Consider the following 27,914-nt stretch of genomic DNA (forward strand, 5'->3'; position numbering starts at 1 on the left):
GTTGCTGCTGTTCATTTTATTAAGTTAAATTATTTTTTGCAAGGCTTCTGCTGATTCTAGACTTGGACTTATTGTTACTATCACAAAATCAATATTTTAGATCTTTCCCAGGTGGCCCTAGTGGTAAAGAACCCACCTGCCAATGCAGGAGACGTAAGAGATGCAAGTTTGATCCCTGGGTGGGGAAGATCCCCTAGAGGAGGGAATGGTAACCCACTCCGGCACTCCTGCCTGGAGAATCCCATGGATGGGGAGCCTGGCGGGCTACAGTCCATGGGGTCACAGAGCCAGACACATTTGAAGGAACTTAGCACAGCACAAGATTAAATGTGTCATTAACATCAACTGAAAGCCTGATGCATCCAGGAAACAACAGGGCCCGCTTTTATGCATTAGGTGAAAAAATATTTCAGGTTTCATGGTGCTTAGGCTGCTCTGTTGCTGAGGAAGTCCGTCTACAAGGCGGAGGACAGTTGATTCCCAGAACTGCTGCTGTGACCAAGATCTCTGTCTCATTCCTAACAATCAATTGTACCGTGCCTTGAAAATTCACAGAGCAAGTTAGGCCAGACCATGAAAGAGGAAGAGCATGAAGGAGCAGATGCCACGGGAGAAGAGAAAAACAATTTTGCTTTCAGTTTATCTGATTAGGCTGTGATAATACCCTCTACAGACCTGTCCATCACTGCCTCACTTAGGTCAGCCAACAGTCTGACCTGAATGCGGGGGTGACAGAGGGCAAACAATGCCAAATTCAACTTTAGCTGATCTCTGACAGAAGGAAAAAATGTTTTTCAAGGAGCCTGTTGAGAGTACCACATGAATCCCACATTTTTCATTTCTGACAAGTTAGATCTTAGGTTCACACTTTTTGATATAAAATAGAAAGCATAACACAGCAGAGACAGACAGACATGTAAATGCTACCCAGGTTCCCAGTTTCTGCTCCCAATCTCTTCCCTGAATTCAATCTCTTCCCTGGATCCACTTTAAAAATTAATTTCCAAAAGCAACATTTTCTCACCTAAGGAATAGATTTTTTCTAGAAGAAAGAAACCAACTCTATTCAGGCTTTTTAATATATGACATATTTAATTATTTAAATTTTTTTTCAGTTATTAGGAAAAACTAAAATTATGCTCACCGAAGCCCAGGAGTCTTATACTTGTCAGCAATCTAATATTCAATGGACTTCAGGCTATTTTGCATGATTAGTTGATTTCTGTGTCAGCTCAGATCCTCTGAGAAACAGATGCCAAAGTGGAACAAGGCGTGATAGACACATATTGGGGGAAACATCTATGGAAGATAAAGGGGAGAAGGATCAGGAATGGGAGGGGAGAGGCGTCTGACCACAGTACAGGTCTGACCCCTGTGAAAGGAGACAGGGAAGGAAGGTGGCTGAGTAGGAGGAGCTTCAGCCTGCAGTGCAATTCTGAGAAGGTCTGATGGGGAGCCCCCAGAGCAGAGATCAACTGTCATAGCAGGCATCAAACAACAGGCATCAGCTAGTATATATACACATACTAATTTGGATAAGCATGTGATGTGGATCAACTCTGCTAATAAGATTTAAGTAAAGTCTTGCCCTTTTATCAAGGGAACTTAAAGAATCTACAGATCTTTGAAATGTTCTAGATACTAGTTCTGAATGGATGCTAATTCCTGAAGACCCAAAACACCACTGGAGATCAGTATTCAAAGAGAAGACCTAAAGTAGTCAGGTGATACTTGAGGTTTGAGCTCAAGTCCACCTTACAGGACCTACCTGTAAGGAAATGGTTATTTCCTTAGATCTTGAGTGCATAATTGCTGCAAACACACTTGGAAACTGATCTAGTCTCCACACTGAAATGTGGGAAAATGCTGTAGTAAGGCCGAGTGGAAGCTCTAGGAATTCCTTCCACACCGTTCCTAACAGTCAACCAAAAACAATACCACATCCCTAGGAGGATTGCCAAGATTAATGCCAATACCAGAGACTTAAAAGAAGCAGGTGTGGCAATTCCTAACATTTCCATTTAACTTTCCTGTTTGGCCTATGCAGAAGACGTACTCACGTTGGGTAATGCTTATAGATTATTTTAAACTCTATCAGGTAATGCTGATTGTCATTGCTGTTCCTGACATGGTAACTTCACTTGAGCAAATTAACACAAGTATCTGGCATCTGGTACACAGCTCTTCATCTAATTTTTTCTCTTCAAACAATTATCAAGGATCACAAGTCTCTTGCTTTCTACTAAGAGGGACAAGAGTATACATTCACTGTCTTGCCTCAAGGCTATGTCAACCCTTTTGCTCTTTGTCACATCATTTCTGCCATGGTCCCCAGAAATCTTGACCATCTTGACATCCCACAGAACATCCTGTGAACAGCATATATGACTCCCTCATGAGTGATCCCATGTTAAATTGCTTCTCAGGAGCAGAGAGTAGTAAATCTCTTAAGGTTTTCCCTCTATTAAATTTCCTCTGCTGACATAACCAGTGTAGATTCTATTTTCCTATCTGACACAACTCCAAATCCCACTTTCCAAACCAAAAATTATGGACCAAATGCTTAAACCAAACAATTATTTATCCACAGAAGTCTGAGTTTCTCTATAAATGTCAGATATCTTTCGTATGATTGATAGAAGTATCACAAGAGACATTCAAACAAATTTTGCCACTGGTTTCACAACTCCCTTTGGCCCCCTTCTATGATTCTGAAGTAAATTCTGGTCCTTTGACTAATTTCTTATTGTCAATGACGCAAAAAGCATGTTGTGGGCTGAACTGTACTGACCCCCATTCATAGTGAAGCTCTAACTCCCAGCACTTCAGAGTATGACCGTATTTGGACATAGAATCTTTAAAGAGGTGATTAAGTTAAAACGAGGTTGTTAGAATGGGTCCTAATCCAATATTGGATTGGAGAAGGGAATGGCAACCCACTCCAGTATTCTTGCCTGGAAAATCCCACGGACGGAGGAACCTGGTAGGCTACACTCTCCATGGGGTCGCAAAGAGTCGGACACGACTGAGCGACGTCACTTTCACTTTCACTTAATCCAATATGCGTGCTTGTGTGTGTGCATGCTCAGTCATTTCGGTCATATCTGACTCTTTAAGATCCCATGGACTATAGCCCACCAGGCTCCTCTGCCCATGAGATTCTCTAGGTAAGAATATTGGAGTGGGCTGCCATGTCCTCCTCAGGGGATCTTCCCAATCCAAGGATCAAACTTGTGTCTCCTGCATTGCAGGCAGATTCTTTACCATTGGGCCACCAAGGAAGCCCCCAATACAATATGACTGATGCCTTATAAGGAGAGGAAATTTGGACACAGAAAGAGACTCGGGGATGTACACACACATACACACATAGAAGACCACCCGAGGACACAGTGTGAAGACCACCCTCTGCAAACCAGGGAGGGTGGGGGGCCTCAAAGGAATCCAAGCCTGCCCCCACCTTGATGTTAGGCTTCTTGTCTCCAGAACTGGAAGAAAAAACTCAGTTGTTCAAGCCATCCAGTCTGTGTGTGGTATTTTGTTATGGCAGCCCTAGCAAACCAATATGCAGCTTACAGTGTAAAGATGTAATATGGTTTTTAAAACCTTCAATAGTAAGAGACAGAAGGTCACAAGACAACGGTGACAGTGTCTTTCCTGTGTGTCCATTTGGTGCCTTAGGGCATCTGTGTTTTTATTCCCTATTCCCCACTGTCTTTCCTCCTTTTGATGATTTCTGCTTTGTTTTGTTTTATTGTGAAGGAGGGGGTTTTTATTTGACCCCCTCTTTCTCCTTCCTTCCCCCAAACTCTATTCCAATTAACTAGTTAATAGTAATGATATTTACATTTTATATCTTATACCTAAAGTCATTTTTAAATTTATATAGCCCTTAACACTTTCCTGGGGATTCCTAGGTGGTGCTAACAGTAAAACGTCCATCTGCCATGCTGGAGACACAAGAGATGTGGTTTCAATCCCTCGGTTGGGAAAATCTCCTAGAGAAGGAAATGGCAACCCACTCCAGTATTCTTGCCTGGAAAATTCCATGGACAGAGGAGCCTGGCGGGTCATGGTCCATGCGGTCACAAAGAGTCAGACACGACTGAGCACACACATGTACACACAACCCTTATCCTTGGGTAATATTAAAAAACCTTTGGTAATGGCTGAAATCCACGCACACATAATCCGGAAGAGTTATACACACAACTTCTAACTCAAGTATAAAAATCCCAATGATAATGAATAAGAAATATGCCTACATATGATAACAAACGTACGAGTTAATCCTCTTTGGTCCTCACAGAAACCTTGTGAATTAGAAGGAGTAAGTATATTATCCATGCTTTACAGATAAGGAAATTGAGGCCAGGAGACATTGAGGACAAGCTAGGCTGTGAGACCATGAGGAAGAACCGTGGGTACCAGCTCCAGGGCCCCCAGCTCCTTTCCACCGCTCTTAATGCCACTCAGAGAAGTAGTCAAGAAAGCTGAGACCCTAACGCTAGCATTTGTTGAATTCTCTTTTTGACACAATGCAGTTAGGAGGAGATTTCACAGCTTTCTGTGCCATGGCCTCACGGCAGCATGACTCAGCAGCAGTGAAAGGGAAAAGTGGATCATGGCACCGTATCTGGCTGCGTGAGATTTTCCCCCATTGATTTTTTTTCCTCCATCCACTGCTCCAACTTGATCCTGTCTAGTGAATGAGGCCTGACGGCAATCCCAAGCCTGCATAAAAAGCTCCCTGCTGCCCCACTGTCACAGCCGCTCAACCTAGGCTCGCAGGAACTTGGGCAAGCGGAAGAATCCTTTGTCTTCAGACTATGACAAGAGTGGAAAAAAATCCCAACTATTCGGCTGTGTAGCATCATTCAAGCATGCTTTAATGGGGAAGGTCTAATGAGGAATGCAGCCTTTGAAAAATCGAGCTTTAAAAACTCCCAGAGCATTCTCACTGTACAGTTCTACACCATTAACATTAATAGGATTCAAACTACAAACCAGAGATTATGTTACTATTTTACCCAGTTTAGAGGCTTCTTTTCTTTACTGGTTATGTTCAAAGAGATCTTGCCCTGTTATAATAATCAAATGTGCAGGAGAAAACATCCCTTATCTTCCCAGATTCTATAAAAGAATAAAAGAAAAGCCAATTTTAAAGTCCCAAATGAGACGCAGCTGCCCCAGACTCCTCCATGCCCCCCTTCTTCTCCTGCTGTTGACCTATTAATAGATTCCTGCTCTTGAGTTTATCTCAGCTTTCCAAGGAGAACTGGGCCTAAAACCAGTTTGAATTGTTTTTGAAAGTACCCAGAGGCCCTTTCCAAACACAGAGCACAGAGTTCTGGCAGGTAAAATTCACTTATTTTTTTTCGTCTACAGTTTCTTCCAAAGAAATACAAGAGCATTCACTTCCAACACTGTCCTTCATGCATGGTTAAAATGTTCCCAATTTTTAAAAAATGAAAAAGACAAGGGAGGCTAAAATGCACTTCAGAAGTGTGTGTGATGGGAGATTTATTTCATAAAATTGTTTTTGTGTTTAAGCATATGTGTAGTTGGGAAGGGGAGAGAGAGATAAATATGATTGAATATAGAATGCTCCTGCACTGACGGGGTGGTAATGGGAAGTTATTGCTTAATGAGTATAATTTCAATTTGGGAAGATGAAAAGTTCTGAGGATGGACAATGGTGATGGTTGCAGAACAATATGAATGCACTTAACACCCTTGAATTATACACTTGAAAAATGGTTACAATGGTAAATGTTATGTGCTGCATATTTTACCATAGTAAAAAGTAATCATTTTAAGTAACAAAAACCATTACTACGTCAAGACTACACATTTATCGTAGAAATCTAGAGAAAGAAATGAAAAAAGAGGAAAATGTAAATCACTTAAAATACTATTATCTAGACACAACCATTTTTAATACTTTTGTATAAATAGCCTCTCAAATTTTGCCAAAAACAAATAAATAAAACTCAGGTAGTACTCGGTGTATTATTTAGCAATTGCTTCTCACTCAGCACATATATATATCTTTCCGTGTTTAGATCCATAGATTTACAGGTAGAGTTAGCCTTTCATATATGCAGGTTCAACCAATCATGGATCAAGAATATTTGAAAAACAGATTCCAGAAAGTTCCAAAAAGCAAAACTTGAATTTGCTGCACGCTGGCAACTATCCAAATAGCATTTACATTGTACTTATAACTATTCACAGGGCTTCCCAGGTGGCGCTAGTGGTAAAGAACTCGCCTGCCAATGCAGGAGACATCAGAGACGCAGGTTCGATCCCTGGATCGGGAAGATCCCCTGGAGGAGGGCATGGCCACCCGCTCCAGTATTCTAGCCTGGAGAATCCCATGGACAGAGAAGCTTGGCAGGCTACAGTCCATGGGGTTGCACAGAGTCAGACACGACTGAGCAACTTAACACACAGTACACATAACTATTCACACCTCACGTACATTGTATTAGGTATTATGATTAATCTAGAGATAACTTAAAGTATACAAGTGGGTGTGCTGAGGTTATATGTAAATATAAGGGACTTGAACTTCCAAAGATTCCGAGAAAATGTGCTGGAACCAGTTCTCCCGTAAATCCTGAGGGATGACCATATGTGTGTGTGGGTGGGTGGGTGTACACACTACATCTGAATCATCATTTCTAGTGGCCCCACAGTTGTTAGACATTTAGATTAGTCCTCTTTCTTTTCTCTCTTGCATAATATATCAGTGAACATCCTTGTACGTACATCTTGGATGATTTTGTCTTTACATAATTGCTACAGATGCACATTTTTCAGAGTTAGCCCTTGGTGCTCTCCTGAAAGGGCTTCCCCCATGTCTCAGATGGTCTGAACCAATATGTATTCCCATGGATATGTGTGAAATTACTATTCTCTCTCATCTTTCTTCAGAATTAGAGGTTAAAAAAAAAAGTTCTTAGTGAAATAAGTCAGACAGAGAAAGACACATACTGTATACTTCCACATTTATGTGGAATCTAAAAAGTAAAGCAAATTAACAAATACAAGAAAATAGAAACAAACTCACAGATATAGAGGACAAACTAGTGGTTAACAGAAGGGAATAGGGTGGGGGAAGGGAGCAAAATGGTGAAGACAGTTTATGCAAACTACTAGGTATAAAATAAATAAATTACAAGTTTGTAATGTGTAGCACAGAGAATATAGTCAATATATTATAATAACTTTGTATGATCTATAAAAATACTGAATTACTATTTTGTATGCCTGAGACTAATACAATATTGTGAGTCAACTGTACTTCAATTTTCAAAAATTCTATCTCATTAAAATTTTTATTTCTTTAAATGCTAAGGAGAATAAACGTTTTTCCTAAATACGCCACATCTCTCTGCTGTTCTTTTCTTAGGAGTTGCATGCTCATGTCCCTTGCCAGTTTAGCTTTTCTATGGATTTTTTCCTTATTTATATGTAATATTTCTTTTATATTAAGAATCCTACCTGTATCATATCATTTATCATATCATTTTAGTTTATGGAGCTTTTGCCATATAAATATTTTCAAATCAAATGCATTATCTTTTCTTTCCCTTATAGTATTTGCCTTTTCTACCATGCTTCCCTTCCTCCAAATTATATAAATATTGATCTATATTTTATTTTAAAATATGACATAATAAAGGCCATATTTGAAAAACTCATAACTAATGTCACACTCAATGGTGAAAGCCTGAAAGTTTTTTCTGTAAGATCAGGAATAAGACAAAGACACCCATTTTCGGGACTTCCCTGGTGGACTGGTGGTTGAGAATCCACCTGCCAACGCAGGGGACATAGGTTCCATCCCTGGTCAGGAAGATCCTGCATGCCACAGGGCAACTAAGCCCATGTGCCACAACTACTGAAGTCTGCGTGCCTAGAGCCCATGCTCTGCAACAAGAGACGCCACCACGAGAAGCCCACACACCACAACGAAGACCTAGCACAACCTAAATAAATAAAAAGTTTTTAAAAAGACACCAATTTTCACTACCTCTGCTCAGCATAACATTGGAAGTTTTAGCCTGAGCAAGTAGGCAAGGAAAAGGAATAAAAAACAACCAACTGGAAACGAAGAAACAAAATTATCTCTATTTGACCTGACCTTAGATGTAGAAAACCCCAAAAGTCACACATACACAGAATTAAAAAACAAATTCATCAAAACTACAGGATACAAAATTAACATACAAGAATTAGCTGTGTTTCTAAACCTAACAATGAACAACCCAAAAAGGAAATTAAGAAAACAATTCCAGTTACAACAACATCAAGAAGAAAAATTCTTTAGGCATAAACTTAACCAAGGAGGCTAAAGACTATACACTGCAAATTGTAAAACATTACTGAAAGATTAACAAAGACATAAGTAAATAGAAAAACAGCCCATGTTTATCTATTGAAAGACTTAGTCTTGTTAAAATGTCAATACTACCTGAAGAGATTGATACATTCAATGCAATCTCTATCAAAATCCAATGAAATTTTTGCAGAAAAGTCTGACCTAAAATTTATATGTAATCTCAGGGGATCCCAAATGGCCAAAAAGTCTTGTTTTTTTTTTTCAAAAAAGAACAAAATTATAGGTTACATACTTCTAGATTTCAAAACTTATTAAAAAAACTATAGTAATCAAAATAGTGTTGTCCTGGCATACAGACAAACATATAGACCAGTGGAATAGAATAAACAGCCTAGAAAGACTACAAATATAGTCAAATGATTTTCTGTAAGGGTCTAAGACCATTCGATATTCAAAAGACAGTCTTTTCAAGATATAGTATTGGAAAAACTGAATATTCACATGCAGAAGAATGATGTTGGGCCTTTACACTACATGTGAAAGTTAACTCAAAATGAATCAAATAAATATAAGAGCTAAAACTATAAAACTCTTAAAAGAAGATACAAAGGAAAAGCTTCATGACATTAACTTTGGTCGTGATTTCTTAGATAGAACACCTGAAGTGTAGAAAACAAAAGAAAAAATTGTGTGCTTCATTGAAATTTAAAGCTTTTATTCATCAAAGGACACTATCAACTGAGTGAAAAGGCAATCCACAGAATGGGAGAAAATATTTGCAAATCATACAGCTGATAAGGGATTAGTATTCAGAAAGATATATAAGGGCTTCCCTGGTAGCTCAGCTGGTAAAGAATCCACCTGCAATGCAGGAGACCCTGGTTTGATTCCTGGGTTGGGAAGATTCGCTGGAGAAGGGATAGGCTACCCATTTCAGCATTCTTGGGCTTTCCTGGTGGCTCAGCTGGTAAAGAATCCTCCTGTAATGTGGGAGACCTGGGTTGATCCCTGGATTGGGAAGATCCCCTGGAGAAGGGAAAGGCTACCCACTCCAGTATTCTGGCCTGGAGAATTCCATGAACTGTATAGTCCGTAAAGAACTATAGAGGAACAACAGCAAACAACCTAATTTAAAAATGGGCAAAGAAGTTGAACAGACATTTCTCCAAAGAAGATATATAGATGGCTAACAAGCTCATGAAAAGATATTCAACATCGCAAATCATTAAGGAAGGCAATCAAATTCACAATGAGACACAACTTCACATCAGTTAGGTGAGCTGTTTTTTAAAAGGAGGAGGAGAAGAGAAGAAGAAGAAGAAAAGTAGCAAGTCTTGGCAAGGATGTGGAGAAACTTATTTCATTATTTTGCATGTAGATTTTTAATTCACCAGGTTTTATTTTGGTGTTACAAATGAAGTGGCGCCAGTTATCTTTCCTGGTCACAGTATTATTATTAAATAATCCTTCCCTCTGTTCTTGCTCCTGCTGATTTAAAGTTTCTCTTTCATCATATGCTAATTCTTTTTTTATGTAGTGAACCCATTTCTAAATTTTCTATTTTGTTCCATGGTGTCATCGCCCAGTCCATTTGTTCCTGCCTCATACTTCAAAGTATCTCACTTTAAGGTATAATTTATATGATATAAAATGCACAGATCTTCAGGATCCAATTTGATGAGTTTTGGCAAATACCTACAGATAACTCATACTACTATTAAGATATAAATGTTTCAATCACCCAGAGAGGTGCTTTGGGCTTCAGTCAGCCCCCAACCATTGAGTTTTGCCTGTTCTAAATATTCCTGAACATGGAATAATTCAGTATGCACTCCCCTGTACTCTACCTTCTTTCGTTCAGCACAATATTTCTGTACTTGATTTATGTTGCTCATACCCGTAGTTTATTGCTTTTTATCGTTGAGTGAGTCCCATTGTGTGGATGTGCCATATTTCTTTACCCATTTCCTATTGTCACAATTTGGAGCTATTATGAATACAACTGCTACAGACATTCCTGTGCAAGCCTTTTTATAAACATATATTTTCATTTTCCGTGGTGAACCAATGAATTAGAGATTTAAGATCCTGATATCTGACTACAAAGAAGGGCACTTTTCCTTTGGAGAAGATCCTAGAATCCACGGCCTAGGTTCTCTGAACACGCCATGTTAGGTCTCATTTCCTAAGCTGTCTCAAGAACAACTTTTTAGATTGTCCTGACTCCCTAAATAATTCAGGCAATGCAGTGTTTTCATTAGAGCTTCATTTGTTAATCAGATCAACACTGAGTGCTCAACATGGTAATATCTATTTTGTGATTCTTCTTTATTCTCTTTCTCCTTTTTTATTTCTTCTTTTCTTTTCTATAACCAGAATAGAAGTGAGTTTTTTTTCTTTACAATTCAATGATTTTTAATGCAAAGTTGTACACTCGTCACTGCCATCTACTTTCAGAACAGCTAATCACCTCAAAAAGAAACTTTATACCATTTATAGTTACTCTCCATTTCCATCCCTAGGCTTAGGCAATCATTAATCTCCTTTCTGTCTCTATAGATCTCCCTCTTCTGGACGTCTAACATAAATGGAATTATATAGTATGTGTTTTATTGTGCCTGGTTTCTTTAACTGAACCTAATATTTTTGAGGTTAATCCAGTTGTAACATGTATCAATATTCAGTCCTTTTTTACTGCTAAACAGTATTTTATCATATAGCTATACCACATTTTGCTTATCCAATTCATGGGCATTTGGATTTTTTCCACTTAACAGCTGTTGCAAACAATGCAGCTATGAACATCTGAGTATGTCTTTTTTCAAAAATATATTTTATTTTTATTTATTTGCATGTCAGGTCTTAGTTGCGACATGTGGAATCTTTTCAGCTGTAGAATGGGAAGTCCCTGAGTATGTCTTTGTACTGACTTATGTTTTCATTTCTCCTGGGTATATACTGGGTTGGCCAAGAAGTTTGGGTTTTTCCATAACAGCTTACGGGAAAACTCGAACGAACTTTTTGGCCAACCCAATACTTAGACATCTAATTGTTGGGTGATACAGTAAGTCCATGTTTAACATTTTAAGAACCTGCCATCTGTTTTTCCAAAGTGACTGAGCCATTTTACATTCCTACCAGCAATAAATGAAAAGGTATATTTTTAACCTCTATGAAATGACAGCATAATCAGGACAAACCAAGGAATTCTAAGAAGAATGCATCTTTTCCCCTGCATGAGAGATGGAAGGTTGGGAGTTGATTTTCTTCTGTACTACTTTCTAAATCTATTTTCTATTCCACAGGCTCCCTGGAGCTAGAGTGGGCATGCATGTGCTCAGCAATCAATGCCATGGGGTTAAAATGAACACTGACTTGCCAAGACCTCCTTCATTATGATGAAAAGGCCCTCCCTGTGTGCACACACACACATGCACGCACACACAAACACAACTTTTTAAAATGCTTGTTAATTTCCACGACTACAAAGAAGGAAATTTTTATCTTCCGTACCTTCTCTCTCTCTCTCTCTTTTGATAGACGATGTATTTATTGCTCTTTTACTCAGAGTTCAGACTACTGTAAAAGTACTTTAGCTGAAGGAAGTAACAACGCCTTTTGCATTATTATATTCAAATAGGAACACAGAGAAGACTAGAAGCATATTTAGTTGATCTTGAGCTGCCAATTTCATATAGCTGACAACATGAATTATATGACATAAAATGCATTCATTATTCTATCCATTCAAGAGTAAGTTGAGGTTTAAGGCAGATTAATGGCTGTCACATGAAGCTACTGTTTGTCAGTCTCCAGTGAACTCAAGCAAAAAACAAGGAAATTGGGAATGGACAACCTAGGGAGTCAAAGAATATTCATATGGTGGAGAAACAGCTCCAAAAGAAAAGCAGCTTCCGGTACTGAATTTGGCAGTGGTACAAGTTACACCAGGAAACGACATTCCAGTGTTGAAAAGTTATTCTGTTATTTTGGAGGTGGGGTGGGTTGGAAATTATATTTTATTGCTTGCTTAGGTGCCAAACTTCATACCACTGACAGATTATACTGTCAAATATTCTGGACTGAAAAATAGTATGTTGTTCACCTTGCTTCTTGTGCTGTGTGTATAGAATGAATTGAGAAAGAAAAGAAGCAACATAACTAACATTCTAGAAAAGAAACTATGCTCAGAGACAAAAATCAGATCTAATTTTCTCTGTCTGTTCTGCTCAAGGAACCACATTTTCTTTAACCACTCACCTATAGAACCTGAAGAATAAAAGGACCTATGGAACAAAAGACAGACTGGATCCTCCTCTCAGAGGGGAGGGGAAAGTCTCTTGTGACTTGATTGATACAGAAAATAGAAGCCAGGATGAAAACAGGGAGGCTCACCAACCCATTCAATGGAGAAAAATGAGAAAGGCAGGCCCATGGGGGAGCGGGCAGAAGACAAAGGGAGACTTGCAAAACAACACATCTAGGAATGAATTTCTCCTTTCCTTAGCACCCAAGAAAATCTTAGGTCTAAGGAAGTATGAGATTCCTCCTGCTTGAATTCCAGAGCAGAGTGGAAAGAGATTTACATTAGATTTTAAGTTCTGGCTTTTACATTAGTAAGCATTCCCTAAACAGTGGTTATTTTAGCTTAGGTTTCCCCAGTAGCAGACTCTGAGACAAGAATTCAAATGAGGGGCTTCCCTGGTGGTCCAGTGGTCCAGGGGTTAAGATTCTTCCAAAGCAGGGGGCACAGGTTTGATCCCTGGTGGGGGAACTAAGATCCTATATGCCATGCGACATGGCTAAGAAACAAAAATAAATAAAAAATAAAATTGAAAACAAAAGTATTCAAAAGCAAAGAGTTTCTCTGGGAAGTAAAGAAAGCTCAGAGCGAAAGTGGGTAAAAGAGATAAGAGAAGGAAAGCAGTCCCATTTCAAGCCAGCCATCACCATGGGCAACTCCAGTGGAAACATCACCTCCCTCTTACCTCATTCAAGGGATGAAAAAGCTGAGCTGTTCATCTTCACTCAGTCATGGGTTGAGAGTTGCTCCCAGAGTCATTAACCAAAGGAGGAGGCAAAAGAAAGTCCACAGGCAAAGAAATCAAGATGCTGACAGCAGGAAAGTGTTAGTCGATCGGTTGTGTCCGACTCATTGCAACCCCATGGACTGTAGCCCGCCAGGCTCCTCTGTTCATAGAATTCTCCAGGCAAGCATACTGAAGTGGCAGCCATTCCCTTCTCCAGGGGATCTTCCTGACCCAGGGATTGAACCAGGTCTCCCACATGGCAGGCAGATTCTTTACCATCTGAGCCACCTTGTAGCTTCAACAGAGGGAAGTCCAGCCTTTGTGCGGGGCAGTGAAAGGCTTGAGGGAATGTGAGTGGTGGCACCTGGGTCAGCTGCAAGTGACCTGAAAGTAACCAGAGAACACACTCTCTCTTGGGGTGCGGGGACCTTGCTTGCTGTGGTTTCCTTGATCGTGTCACATTTTAGGCACTCAATAAATACTGTATTAGTGAATACATGATAATAACTTGGCTTTAATCCTAGCACCATCATCTGTGGAAAACCTCTTTCCTCACATGTAAAAACAAATCTCCTTCTATTATCAATAATAAATGACAGAACCTAACATAGAGCCTGACCCACAGCGGGAACCAAGTAAATAGAAATATTGTTATTATAGATCCATTTCCTTTTTTCGTGGCCCTCCCTCCTTTGCTTTGCTTTTCTCTCACAGAAATGAAAGGTAGCTGGAGCACTTGATAGTGCTTGAGTTTTGAAATCTGCAATGTATCTTGGCCCATACAAACGGTTTCTTCCTAAATGTCTAATTCATTGACTTTCATATATAGGGGAAGCTGTGATAGCATTGACTTTCATATATAGGGGAAGCTGTGATAGCACTGACTTTCATATATAGGGGAAGCTGTGATAGCAATTCTTTCCAGAGAGAGCCAATGCTTGTTAGTTTTGAGCCAAGACCACCACTATGGAACGATGAATGTATTTTGAAGTTTGAGGCTAACCCTTTTAACATGACTGCTGCTTATACTAAGGTCAATGGTTGCCTTTTTCTGACCTGCTGCTCATCAGTAATTACTCCAAAGTGAAAACATGAAAAAAAAAAATCAAGGAGTAAGAAGAAAGTGTCAGCTATTTTCTGTTTCTCATTCCCAAAAGTTCACTCACTCTCCTACTCTTTTAAGGCTTTATACACTCAATATGTATATTTCTTTCAAGTATCTAGTAAGATCCCAGGTCTGAATTCCAATAGCTCCTTTCCCAATTCCATGAAACAAACCCTGAAAAATGTTAACTTCTCAGAGGACGGCACATAAGATGATAAAAAAAATTAAATTATACCCCTACAACTTCCTTCATAAAAAATTTAACTTCTCAAAGGAAAAGAGTAAGTCCATTTGTTGTAGAAGTTCAATCTTTCTTCTTACCTTCCAGCAAACGTGTAACTCAGGATATAATTCAATACCCAAAGTGCTAGGCACTTAGTCCAACTAACCTGAAGAATGCTCATTTAACTTAACTAGCTTGTGTTTTGAGATCTTCTTAAAATGTTGAGATCTTTAGAGTTTAGGATCTGTCTAAGCCAGGTTTCCAGGAGCCAAGAACAGAGGGTTAAGGCCCCTTGGGGGACACTCCTCCATGAAAGACCATCTGTTGTGCTGCTGAGCTTATAACCAGGTCTCTTTACCAAGTTGCAGTTGCATGAACTTAAAACCTCCCAGAAAATCAGCACTCTACCAGTTTGAAACTCAAAACTGATCATGATTCAAATGTAGGTGTTTTCACCGACCCACCTGGGGTCAAACCGTTATCTTTCCTCCACCAGTTTTCACCCTTCGGGGCCTCTTTTCCCTCACTCTCCCTTTCAGTGTGATGTTTTTATCCTCTATGTTTCTGAAAAGAACAGTGGGCTAGATGACATATTGTATTAGTTTCTTATTGCTGCTTGTAACAAAGTACCCCGGAATTGGTGGCTTCAAACAACAGAAATGTATCACCTAATAGCACAGGAGGTCCAAGCTCAAATGGGTTTTACTGGACTAAAGTAAGATTTCAGCAGAGTTGTGTTCTTTTTAGAAGCTCCAGAGGAGAGTTGCTTCCTTGCTTTTTTCCAACTTCTCAAGGTCACCTGCACTCCTTGGCTTGCATGTCTCTCCTCTTACCTACAGCCTGGGCTCCACAGCAAGAGAAGCTACCACAATGCGAAGCTGGAGTAACACAACGAAGAGTAGCCCCTGCTTGCCACAGCTCGAGAAAGCCTGTGCAAAGCAACCAAGCTCCAGTGCAGCCAAAAATAAATAAATGAAAGGGAAGAAAGGAGTTGGCACCAAAAAAATCACCTGGAGTTTAATCAAATGCAATTGGCCCATCCCACCATAAGAAGAGACAGAATCATGGTGTGATATACCCTCCCTTCACACCTCACAGTTAAATTCCATCCAAGATCCTTTCTATAACTTACAAGGTCCTCTATGATCTGACCCTTGCCTCCTTTGCATTTTGATGTCACACTAATCTCTCTTGCCTACTACTATATACTGAAACTGTGTCCCTTCCAAAGTTCATATGTTAAATCTATTCCCCCAATGTGATGGTATTTAAAGGTGGGTCCTTTGGGTGGTGATTAGGTCATGAGGGTAGAGCCCTCATGAATGGAGTTTGTGCCATTATAAAGGAGACCTCAGAGAGTTCCCTTGCCCTTTCTACCATATGAGGACACAGTAGGAAGATGCCATCTACGGACGAGGTAGTGGGCCCTCCCCAGATGCTGAATCTGCCAGTGCCTTGATCTTGGACGTCCCAGCCTCCAGAACTGTGAGAAATAAATTTCTGTTTGTAAGTCACCCAGTCTATGACATTCTGTTATAACAATCCAAAGAGAATAAGACACCTACTCTACTCCTCAAATGCCCTTCTTCATGCTTCTGAAACATTCCAAGACTTTCCTTCCTCAACCTAACTTACAAACCTCTTTTACATCTGATTTCTTGTATCTCATCCACCAGTCTTAACTCAGAAGTCATCTTATCAGAAAACACTTCTCTAATTACCCTATTTAAAGTAAACCTTGCTCCCCATACCTCTCTACCCAACAGATACTACCATTCTGGAACTCATCTTTTTCTTTTTTTGTAATAACCCTTATCAACTCTGAAATTATCATGTATAAACATGCTTCCCACTAGTCTATTTCTACTAGATTATAAGCTCAACAGGGGCAGGGAATTATCTGTTCAGGTAGAAACTAACAACAATTATCCATTTAGGCCATGATACAGAAAGTCAGTCAAGTATCATCTTTGTTATGTGAGTTGCTAACTTTGGTATCTACTAGTCTCCCTCCAGTCCATAATATCACATCATAACTAAACTTTGGATGTGTTTTGTCATTTCAAAGCACTGTTGTATAGTTTAAATCTTTGAACTCTTATACAATTCTATTAGGTGAGAATTTCCATTTTTAAAGATGAGGACACAGGTTTAGGAAAGCTATGTTACTTGCCACAGTGACACAGCCAGTTAAGACTATGAATGAAATGAAATGAAATTTGTTTATGTTCACTCCAAGCCCTATAGTGTCTGGGATGTGTATTTTGCTATACTGGACAGCCTTGATTAAAATGAAAAGAAAACATAGACGTTATAACCTAAAGCAATACAGATATATCAAAGGGCATTGAAAAATAAAGACTTTAATTAGAGCTCATAAATCTCTAAGGTAAAATGCAGTTCAAGTTCGAGAAGGATATAATGAATAGATGCATGAATGGCTGAGGAATGAAAAAAAGGTACATGACGTAAGAGGAAATTCAAGCTCAGATGCCCAGGACAGAGAGTTCTTCACATTTGTCTGTGAAGTTAGAAAAGCCTCCTCTGAAGGCAGGAAGGAACTGTCACTTCCGTTCTACAGATGGAGATACGCAAGTTCCCTCTTGCAGGGCTATTCATTAGAAGAGGGCGAGAAACAGAGCTCAGATTTAGCAGAGTGTCTTTGCCTCACTTCCTTTTGTTGATAAGGGCCCAGGATGTCAGAGCACGAGAGATGGATGGGAGGAACAGAGAGGGAGAACAGTGACTCTGCAGCTCTTTAGATCAAGATGCTCAATGTTTGGAAGTACCTCAAGAGAGAAGTGGAAAAATCTGTCTGTGGGTTAGCTAAGATCCAGAATGTCCTTTGGGGTTTTGCTTTTTCAAAGATTGGTAGAAACTCTCTCATTATGTGTTTCCAATCATAATTTGATTGGATTGTTGATTTACTGAGCCAGACAAGTATTTCTTAAATTGTGTTCCTAGCATAGGAGGCAGTGCCTTGGGAAGCTATAGTTTTAAAGGAAAGCAGAGTTCTCATAGATGCCAAGAGCCATCTGTCACACCACCTCAGCGTACTACTTGAAGAGAAGTTATTTCCAACAACATTGATAGGATCACAAATTTGGTCTTTGTCTAACAACACATAACACCTTAAGCAGTTTAGATGGTTTATAAATGGTTAAATCAAAAATACAAATTTTCCCTTTTGCTCCCAGTCAATTCAACAGACATTGAACCAAACATTACGTATGTGCAAGACATCATTAAATTGAAAGTCAAACTCAACCAATTTATCTTATACTTTAAAGCAGCATTTCCTAGTAGCATGTTTGCACATTGCCCTTGACATCTTTCTAACAAAGACTTTATTTATTTATTTATTGTCATTTGTCTTTGTTTTTTATTCCTTTAAAATTTTTCCATTTATTTTTATTCATTGGAGGCTAATTACTTTACAATATTGTAGTGGTTTTTTCCATACATTGACATGAATCAGCCATGGATTTACATGTGTTCCCCATCCCGATCCCCCCTCCGGCCTCCCTCTAACAAAGACTTTAAAGAAGATCCTTTTTAATATTCATTTGTCTTCTTCATTATTTTCATTTTCATCATGGCCATGCATAGTTTAAACACTGTGGATAAGAGAAAGAAAGAAGGAAGAAAAGGAGGGAGGAGAGAAAAGGAAAGAAATGTCCTTAGTTTCCAGAAGTTAGCAGCCTAACCAGAAACACACACAGTTTGTTTGCTATGGCAGAAACCATCTTGGCAAATAGATTAACTTTATTGCATCTCAGTTTTCTCTCTGTATAAGGAAGTTGAATAAGGTGATTGCTGAGATTCTTTACAGTTCTAACATCCTATAGGACATTCAACATTTACAGAGCAATGTTGCATGTGAAATGGGAAGAAACAAGATGTACAGCCTGAGTAAAACTCTTTTGGCTTTAAAGTGATTACAATTTATTGGCCAAATACAAACAACTGTACTAGAAGATGGCATGAATAAAGGTGCTGGGGACACAAGAGGAAGACTTGATACAAATTCAGGACAGAGGGGAATGGAACAATGAGGGACCAGACAAGCTGGTTTCAGGACAGCAGAGAGATGAGGCTACCCTCTTGTGAAGGGTAAAGGGTGTTAAAGGAAAGAGCAAGAACAGTAGGGAAGGAAACTCAGAAAACACTGGCTATTTTAAAAGGTCAATAACAAGCTAGTCAAGCTTGGTTCTTGGGAAAGGATGGAAAAGGTGACTTTGGGATGAACTAAATCAACCAGCCCAAGGTCCTGGGGGAACTGACTAGAAGACAATTTCACACTGAATTCAGAAACCAGGGCCCATGAACTCATAAGATAATTCTTATTTTAATGCAGAAGAAATGGACCAAGAGAGATTGTCTGGCTGGTGTTGGTGTGTTGAAACTGAAGATCACTAAGGAAGCTAGAAGGTGGTGGAGTGCTCAGTGTGGAAAGATGGATATAGAAAAATCAGCAATGAGGAAATCTCAACATGCTCATCCAGACAATTTAAGCACGTTCCCAATGAATCATTTCCCAGCCTATGGACTGTTTCTATTTCCAAGGCTTCTCACAATGCAGTGAGGCTGTTCATTTTATCTCAAAATGGCTGGTTGATTAAGGTATTTCAGATGATTGTCTTCAGAGGAGGAATTATGAAGAGGATTCAGGGATGAGCTCATATCACTGAGGCTAGGAAAATTCAGTGAAAGAATCCATTTTAATATCTGAGTAGTGTCAGACACCAGGAAGCCAGGGGACATGTGTTTGAGGTTAACCTCTGATGTCACCTAGCAAACACACTCTCTTATACATCAAGAATGGAAAGATGGGGCTGAGCTGGGATAGTGAGCCAAGCCTTGGTAGGGGAAGGCTGTGACTTAGATTGAGAGGAAGAGAAAGATGGTGGTGTAGGTGGTAGAAGCAGTTTCAGAGAGGGAGGGGTAATGGTGTGGAAGACGGAACCAACAGCCAGTTGAAGTCTGTGTCATAGTCCACCTTGGCATTGGCACAACAAGCTCGTGAACACAGGAGGCAGGTGGCAGGGATGGAGGTTGTGTATGGACCCCGTAGCAGGGGCCCCACCCTCACCAAGGCTGATTTAGCTATCCGTGCTGCCAAAGGTTCAACTGGCCAGCAACAGAGACAAATGCTGAACTTACCTGTTTCAACATCCCTCATAGAAACCAATTACCTACTTGGTGGCTAGTTGATGACATTGGACCTTTTTACTCTGGAAGGGGCAGCTGTTCCTCTGGACTGGAACGGACACATATTCCTAACCATAAGCCTTCAGTCAGCATTGATATTTGGGGGCTTACAAGTGTTTGATCCCCTCAATAGGATCCTACATCACATCCCCTCTGATCAAGGGATACACTTATAGTAAAGGGGGTTGGCAATGGGCACATGTTGATGGGATCCACTAGTTCTGTCACTTATGAGAGCTGCTGGCCTAGTAGAGTAACAGGGCCATTTTTTGAAGGTCTAGCTGTGGCTGGCACATAAGAGAGTCCAGTCAGAGCAAAGACACCTCTCAGGGGTAGGAATCAGGAATGTGTGCTCCTCGTATCAGTCACATAAGAGACAATGGCCGACCTTCAATCCTGAGGCCCAGGATTTTTTTAACACACACGAAAAAAAAATGCCTTTCCTTTATTTGTTTTCTACAAGTGACATCAGAGGCTAAGAACAGAGGACCCAAATAACAGGTGTTTAGCACCAGACTCCTGCCTGTGGCAGCTTTAGATACTCTGTCCTCCAGCCCAGCCCTTTGAGGCGTCCAATTTTTTTGAACAAGTGCAATCGTTTCCCACAACAGGACCATTCAGAAACACTTCATTTATCCACAAGCTCTTCTGAGAGGACCTCTGCTTGACTGCTTCAAGGAGCTCTCTGCCGGGGAGAGCTTTCCTGTGTTTGTCGGACAGTCTAGTTGCCTTCAGGATAATCTGTTTCAGGGGCTCCCAGGTGGTGCTAATGGCAAAGAACCTGACTGCCAATGCAGGAGATGTGAGAGACCAGTTCCCACCACTGGGTTGGGAAGAACCCCTGAAGCAGAGCGTGGCAACCCACTCCAGTGTTCTTGCCTAGAGAATCCAGTGGACAGAGGAGCCTGGCGGGCTACAGTCTATGGGGTCACACAGAGTCAGACACGACTGCAGTGACTTAGCACACACACAATCAGTTTCAGTCACCAGCCCTCCAGAGAACCCAAGGATCCATTGAAGTCAGGGTATGTTTTCTTTAGGATTTCCCCACAAAACTAAAATAAGCTTCCCTCCCCCTCCTTTTCTTCTCCAAGGCTGAACTGGCGTGCTCATAGTTCCTTTTGGTTGGCATGTATGTTTTCGTCTTCTTAGACAATCTTAGGCCATGTAAGCACATGAAGTACATTGGAGGTTTTAATCCTTTGTAGTACAGTCCATGGGGTTGCAAAGTCAGAAACCACTGAGCCCTTGTCAGCAGCAGAAGCAGTGCACACCCAAAAAAATCTCTCTCTCTAGGTGAAGACACCCAACAATACTTTCTAAGAAATGTCAAGTGACCCCTCCATTTAGGGGTCTGAAACTACTTACAGGACTTCCTACACCTATTTTGTGCTTAGTTGTTCAGTCATGACCAACTCTTTGTGATCCCATGGACTGCAGCCCACCAGGCTCCTCTGTCCATGGGGATTCCCCAGGCAAGAACATTGGAGTGAGTTGCCATGCCCTCCTTCAGGGGATCTTCCCAACCCAGGGATTGAACCAGGGTCTCCTGCATTGCGGGCAAATTCTTTACCATCTGAGCCACCAGGGAAGCCCAAGAATATTGGAGTGAGTAGCCTATTCCTTCTCCAAGGGAACTTCCTGACCCAGGAATCGAGTCAGGTTTCTTGCATTGCAGGCAGATTCTTTACTAGCTGAGCTACCAGGAAAGCCCATACCTATTTTTAGGGGACTTTTATATGACTAACATTATATATAAAATTTTATTTATTTATTTTTGGCTATACTGGGTCTTCATTGCTTTGTGGGCTTTTCTCTAGTTGTGGTGAGTGGAGGCTACTCATTGCAGTGGCTTCCCTTGTTGCGAAGCACATGTGCTTCAGTAGTTGTGACATATTGGTTCTAGAGCACAGTTTCAAAGGTTGCGGCACATGGGCTTAGTAGCTCCATGGCATGTGGGACTTTCCTGGATCAGGGATGGAATCTGTGTCTCCTGCATTGGCAAGTGAATTCTTTAACACTAAGCCACCAGGGAAGCTCTAGGACTAAGATTTTTTAAGTTTGTTTTCCTCTAATAAATTTAAAAACATATACAATAAAGAGATTAATCCCATGTTTTACCCAGATCATAGCTCTAGAATCTACAGAGTCAAATATTAATATTTGGTATCCATGGTGACTGAATAGCAGAGGACCCTGGAGAATCAGGATGTCTGGATTCAAATTCCAACTCTAGCACTTTCTACCAGTCATGAGAGCTTCAGAAAGCTGCTCAAATTCTGGGTCTCAGTCCTCATGTATAAAACTAGCTTCATAATATCACCTTCCTCATGGAGTTGTGAAAATTACATGAGTTAACACATGTGGATCTCTTGGAATAGACCTTGGCACCTAGTGGACACTCAGTAAGTGCGAGCATTTACTGGTGATTGTTACTGGTTGTTGTTTGTTGTTGTCTAGTTGTTACTTGATTGATGAATCCTAGGGGCAGGTGCATCCCCACAGCAGGTGGAACCATTCTCAGCCACAATACTGCGTGAGTCATAATAAAATCAAGCTGCCAACTTCCTGAACTATTGAATTACCTGAGCTTCTACATACAATCTTTTTTTTTTTTTTTTTTAAAGCTACCCTTTCTTTTTGAAGTTCGAAGATTACAGAGGCTCTTTCCTCAACTCCACCTTTCCTTTTCAAGGACATTAAATCCCAAAGAAAGCGATTTGGAAATGATTTCTTTTATTGCCACCCTTTTGTAGCTCCTCTTCCCCCATTCATCCTTCTGTCTCATTTGTACCTAAAGAAAAATGATACTTCATTCATTATATTATCATACGGTGCAGCTTATAACTGTTTTGTATAAGTGTACGTGTCTTTCATATCAAAGACTTAATGTGTACTGTCCCTTCCCTTGATTTCCTTGGGTGGTACAGTGGTAAAGAATCTGCCTACCAATGCAGGAGACTCAAGTTCAATCCCTATGTTGGGAAGATCCCCTGGAGGAGGGCATGGCAGCCCACTCCAGTATTCTTGCCTGGAGAATTCCATGGACAAAGGAGCCTGGTGGGCTACAATGCACAGGGTCACAAAGAATCGGACACAACTGAGCGGCTGAACAACAATGGGAAACTGACATTCCATCTCCAGAGATGTGCCTAGTATCCTCACCACATGGAACTCTGCATCCCTGCTCACGCTGCTCCTTGCTCTGTTTTGTCTTTGATTAGTCATTCAGTAAAAGTTATCGAACACCTACTCTGTGCCAGCACCAGCCACGTCTTGGAAATGCAAGATGAATAAGACATAGCCTTTTCATTTACTCAGCAAATATTTGTGTACCCAGGCTCTGAGTTAGATGTGGTAGAGATGGAAAAGGCTCTCAACAGGCTTTTAAACTTCTGAGAAGACAGTCAACATAAATTTTTTTAAAGTATGATTTGTTGTAATAAATGTATGGTACAGGAGTACAGAAGAGAGACCATCTAACCCAGCTTAATGAAATCAGGAAAACTTGAGAAAGAAGAAGAAATGAAGCTTGGATGAATATGAGTCTGCCAGACAGACAGGATAAAGAGAGAGATTCAAGAGCTTTGGAGCAATGTGGCCCTTGAAATCTGGCTAGTGTATACGAGAAACAGAATTTAAAACTGCATTTCATTTTAGGCGTGTGTGTTCAGTCATGTCTGATTCTTTGCTACCTCATAGACTGCAGCCTGCCAGACTCTTCTGTCTATGGGATTTCCCAGTCAAGAATACTGGAGTGGGTTGCCATTTCTTTCTCCAAAGATTCTTCATGACCCAGCAATCTAACCCACGTCTCCTGTGTCTCCTGCATTGGCAGGCAGATCCTTTACCACTGAGCCACCTGGGAAGCCCCATTTCATTTTGGTTCCTTTTAATTAAACTGGAAATAGCCACATGTGGCTCTTGGCTACCATGCTGGACAGAGTGGATTGCACCAGACTATACCCCTGAAAAGGAAGGAGACTGTCTTCTCTTTACTCTTTTTCCACTTCTTATTGACTGGAAAGCAGATTCTGTGGCAAGTCACCTTGGACCAGCAGATGGGCCATCACCCCAGGGATGGAAGTAAGACAGTGGAAAGGACCATCTTTCAGGTTAGCTTAAGCTCACATTGTCATGTGAGAGAGACATCAATTTCTATATTGCTTAAGCTATTGTTATTTTGGATCTTTATACAGCAGATAAATTTGTATCCTAACACAATGTCTCTTACAGTAATGAAAAACAATAGTCATAATCTTGCTAAGGTTTTTTTTGAGATTTTCCTGTGTACGAGCCCCTGTGCCAACTCTTCTAAGTGCTTGCATCCCATTTAATCTCCGCACATAACAATAAGGGAGATAATTGTTTATTCCCATTCTGCAGATAAAATGAAGCCTTACCAAAGTAGCTCATTAGTGGTAGGATTAGATCTAACAGCTAATCATATTCTAGGGAACAGATAAATAATATCTGTTCTTTTTTAAGGTTCAAGTCAGCTTTTATCAGCTTGACCTTTATTCCCTCTTTCTTTAACACTTTTTATTTGTTTGTCTGTTTGGCTGAGCCAGGTCACAGCACACAGGATCTTCAAACTTCCTTGAGGCATGTGGGATCTAGTGTCCTGACCAGGGATTGAACCTGGGCCCCTGCATTGTGAGTGCTGAGTTTGAGCCACTGGACCACGAGGGCAGTCCCATACATAATATCTTATCATTAAAGATCAGGAAAATTGAGTGTAAATCAGAGTTTTAAAATGCAGAGATGACATTTATGTCCGTGGCAGACATTCTCAGCCGTCTACCCAGCACCTATTACCTCTCTCTTCCTGAAAACAGAACCTCAATTTGTTCAACTAGTAGGTGGAGATCCTTTGACATCAGGAAGAGTAGGTTTCCACTACAGAACCCAGGAGAGAAATTCTGATTGGTCTAAACTAGTAATAGTAGTTTCATTCCCGTTGGCCAGTAATTGGTCTAAGGACAGGAAAGTGGCACAGTTCTGATCAATGAGATGTAACCACAAGTTTGATAGGGAGGGTGACCCTTTCCAAACCAAAAGCCACAAGTCTGCCCAGAATGGAGATGCAATGCTGGAAGTGTGGCATCCATTTTGCAACTTTAATGATAAAAGCCAACACTGAGGAAGGCAGAGTGGAGAGCTAAGTGAAGTTCTTGATGACATTATTGAGCTTCTCCTTGTCTGGACAACCTAACTCCAGACTTATTGTAAGATGAAAAAAGCTAATCACAATTTATTTAGGTCACTATCAATCAGGTTTCCACTTACTTATAGCTGTAAGCCTTCCTGATACACATATATGTACACCTATCTTTTGTTTTCTTAGGAAAGACAAGGAAAAGTCATACAGCTTACTGTGCTATTTTGCACACTCTCAGCTGACTGCCGGAAGCCAATTCCACTGGCTCACCCACAGTAAGAATTGTTTTGTTGCTGTTGTTTAGTTGATCAGTTGTGTCTGACTCTTTTGTGACCCCAGGGACTGCAGCCTGCCAGGCTCCTCTGTCCATGGCATTTCCCAGGCAAGAATACTGGAGTGGGTTGCCATTTCCTTCTCCTTTTCCTGACCTAGGGATCGAACCCACGGCTCCAGATTCTTTACTGCTGAGGAACTAGGGAAGCAAAAATCCTTTTAGTCTCTCTCAAAACATCTATTTTGGTGAGATAGAAAAACAAACCTTAATAGGTATCAGAGATCAGGCAAAATGCGTATTTGTCTCTTTCCCACCCTTAAACTAAAAAGAAATCTCCCCTCAATTGGAAATATTTCTTCAGTAATGCTTTGATATGTAAAGCACTTATATTCTGCTGTTTTAGACTGTTAATATTCTGAAATTGTAAAATAAATTTCTGTTATCTTTCTTTTTTCATTTATGTTTTAATTGAAGGAAATGTTTGGCAGAAACCAACAAAATTCTGTAAAGCATCCTCTGTAATCTTAATCTCTGTAGTTGTAGAGAAAAGTAGAAGCACTAAACCTAATGCATTAAAAGGATTCATTCAATGAGTATACCTCGCCACACCAAACATAAATGAAGAATTGAGGCATGTTACAGGATGACTAAAGTTTAAAAATGGGCTTAAATCATAAATAAATAGAAGAGGCAGAAATGCTGTTTTGCCCTTGAATTGCTATACTGGAAGGTGATTTATTCTATAATTCTAAGTGTGCAAGAAAAATAAATAATTTTTATGCAATCGACTATCCAGAATTTCAAACAAATTCTAAAATCTTTTGGAATGCTGGATATAACACTTTTAGTTGAAAGGAGAAAGAGCAGGTATATCTCTAGCCATATGTTAAATTTGTTGTTGTTGTCCAGTTGCTCAGCTGTATCCGACTCTGTGACTCTATGGACTGCAGCATGCCAGGCTTCCCTGTCCTTCACTATCTCCTGGAGTTTGCTGCGTTACATGTTAAATAAAGATGCCCATATATAAATACATACCATGCCACCACCTTAACTAGGGGGTTAACCTTTAATCTGATTCACAACAGAAAAGATCATGTGGCAGCTGGTTTTACACTATTTCATTCACAAAAAGAGATTATCCATTAGACAAGCACATTTTCCCCTGGAATTTCACAGAATAAAGGCGCCAGACACATTTTTCTTTCAAACACCAAGCTATGCAAGATATTTCCAGATATAATCAGAAGGGTATGAAACAGCAAATTAAGCAACTGACGGACAATCTTCAGCATTATCTGTGTTTTTGAGAGATCTGACAAACATTGGAAAAGCAGTTTGATTAAAGAAAAAAATATTGGAAAAAGCAACATACCTTAGAGATGATTAATGGTTCTCCGTGCTCCAAACCACCTTTCAGAGTAAAACCCCAGGGAGCTCCTCCCTGCAGGAACGCTTCCAGATAAGTGTACCGTCCCCTGGAGGTCCTGTTAGGGGTTAGTGTGGCTCTGGTCTCATCGAAGTTCTCCGTAGTCCTCATCATGGCAAACACATGGTGCCTCGAGTTAAATTTTAAACGCCTGAAGCAGTTTCAGGAGAATGGTGTTTAGCATTATGCCATCCTTCGCAATCCACACTGGCCAAAAAAAGATGTTTTCAGAAACTAATTCTTTCAGATGTAAAAGGTTCTTGTGAGCTTAACTCCAAGATGCTGAGCCAGGAGGATTTTTCACTTCAACGTTTCTGAATGCAACTCTTCTCCTGGAATTCCCGGTTCTCACTAAAGCCCCGGAGGGGTGTATATCTCTCGACTCCGTTAAAAAAAAAAGAAACAAACTTCTTTCACTGTCACTCTCCAGACTGCCTCTATTTCACACACACCCACGCCAAAATTTTTCCAGCAGATTATACAGAGAAACTTAAAGTCGTCTTACAATATAGTAAGAAAATTGCAAAAAGTCAACTGCATACCTCAATTTTGATTGATTATCAACCCTTTCTTCCTGAGTGAAATTTACCATTACAATAGCCTCCCATCTTCCCAGAAGTAGCTTTAAAAAGAAAGAAAGCACTCACTATGCTTCTGCTAGCTTCAGAAGTTTCTAACTTGTTCCAAACAGATAAGCTGTGCTGAAACGTATTTGTCTATGTTTTTCAGCAATAAGTTCAGTCTGTTTCTTGGAAAAAAAGAAAAGTTTTTCCAGGATGTAGAGAAAAATGGAAAAAAGCATGGTGAATTAACCTTCCCTGGAAAAAATATCCAGGAGGCAGCTCAGTCCTTTCTTTGGTATTTTCAGTGATGAGGAGCCACCACTGCCGCCAAGGCTGTACTTGCCTTTTCTAAGAGAAAAGGGTAAGGAAGTGAGAGCAAAATGGATTAAGGCAAACAGAGCGACCGCAACCTTTCTGCACTGTAAGCGCTGCCCTGCGGAATTCAGCTCCACACAAAGACCCGACCAATCACAACAGTCTTTCACTTGATAAACCGTAGACAGTTAAAAGTACTCATGGCTAATTAGCAAGTAGTAAAATAGTTGATGGACTAACCCCACCTTGTTAAAGG

General features: G+C 40.3%; 1 protein-coding gene across 1 annotated transcript in view; it reads right to left on the minus strand.

Annotated features, from left to right (window-relative positions):
- SHROOM3 (shroom family member 3) overlaps positions 1–27,632 on the minus strand; it is a 318,796-nt gene extending 291,164 nt beyond the window's left edge. The window contains exon 1 of the mRNA XM_043906411.1: positions 26,727–27,632. Coding sequence (XP_043762346.1) covers positions 26,727–26,894 — 168 coding nt within the window. The 5' untranslated portion in view covers positions 26,895–27,632. The remainder of the gene's footprint in view (positions 1–26,726) is intronic.
- Between the last annotated feature and the right edge of the window lie 282 nt (positions 27,633–27,914).

The sequence above is a fragment of the Cervus elaphus genome, chromosome 6 (assembly GCF_910594005.1).
Source record: "Cervus elaphus chromosome 6, mCerEla1.1, whole genome shotgun sequence".
In the NCBI taxonomy this organism is placed as follows: Eukaryota; Metazoa; Chordata; class Mammalia; order Artiodactyla; family Cervidae; genus Cervus; species Cervus elaphus.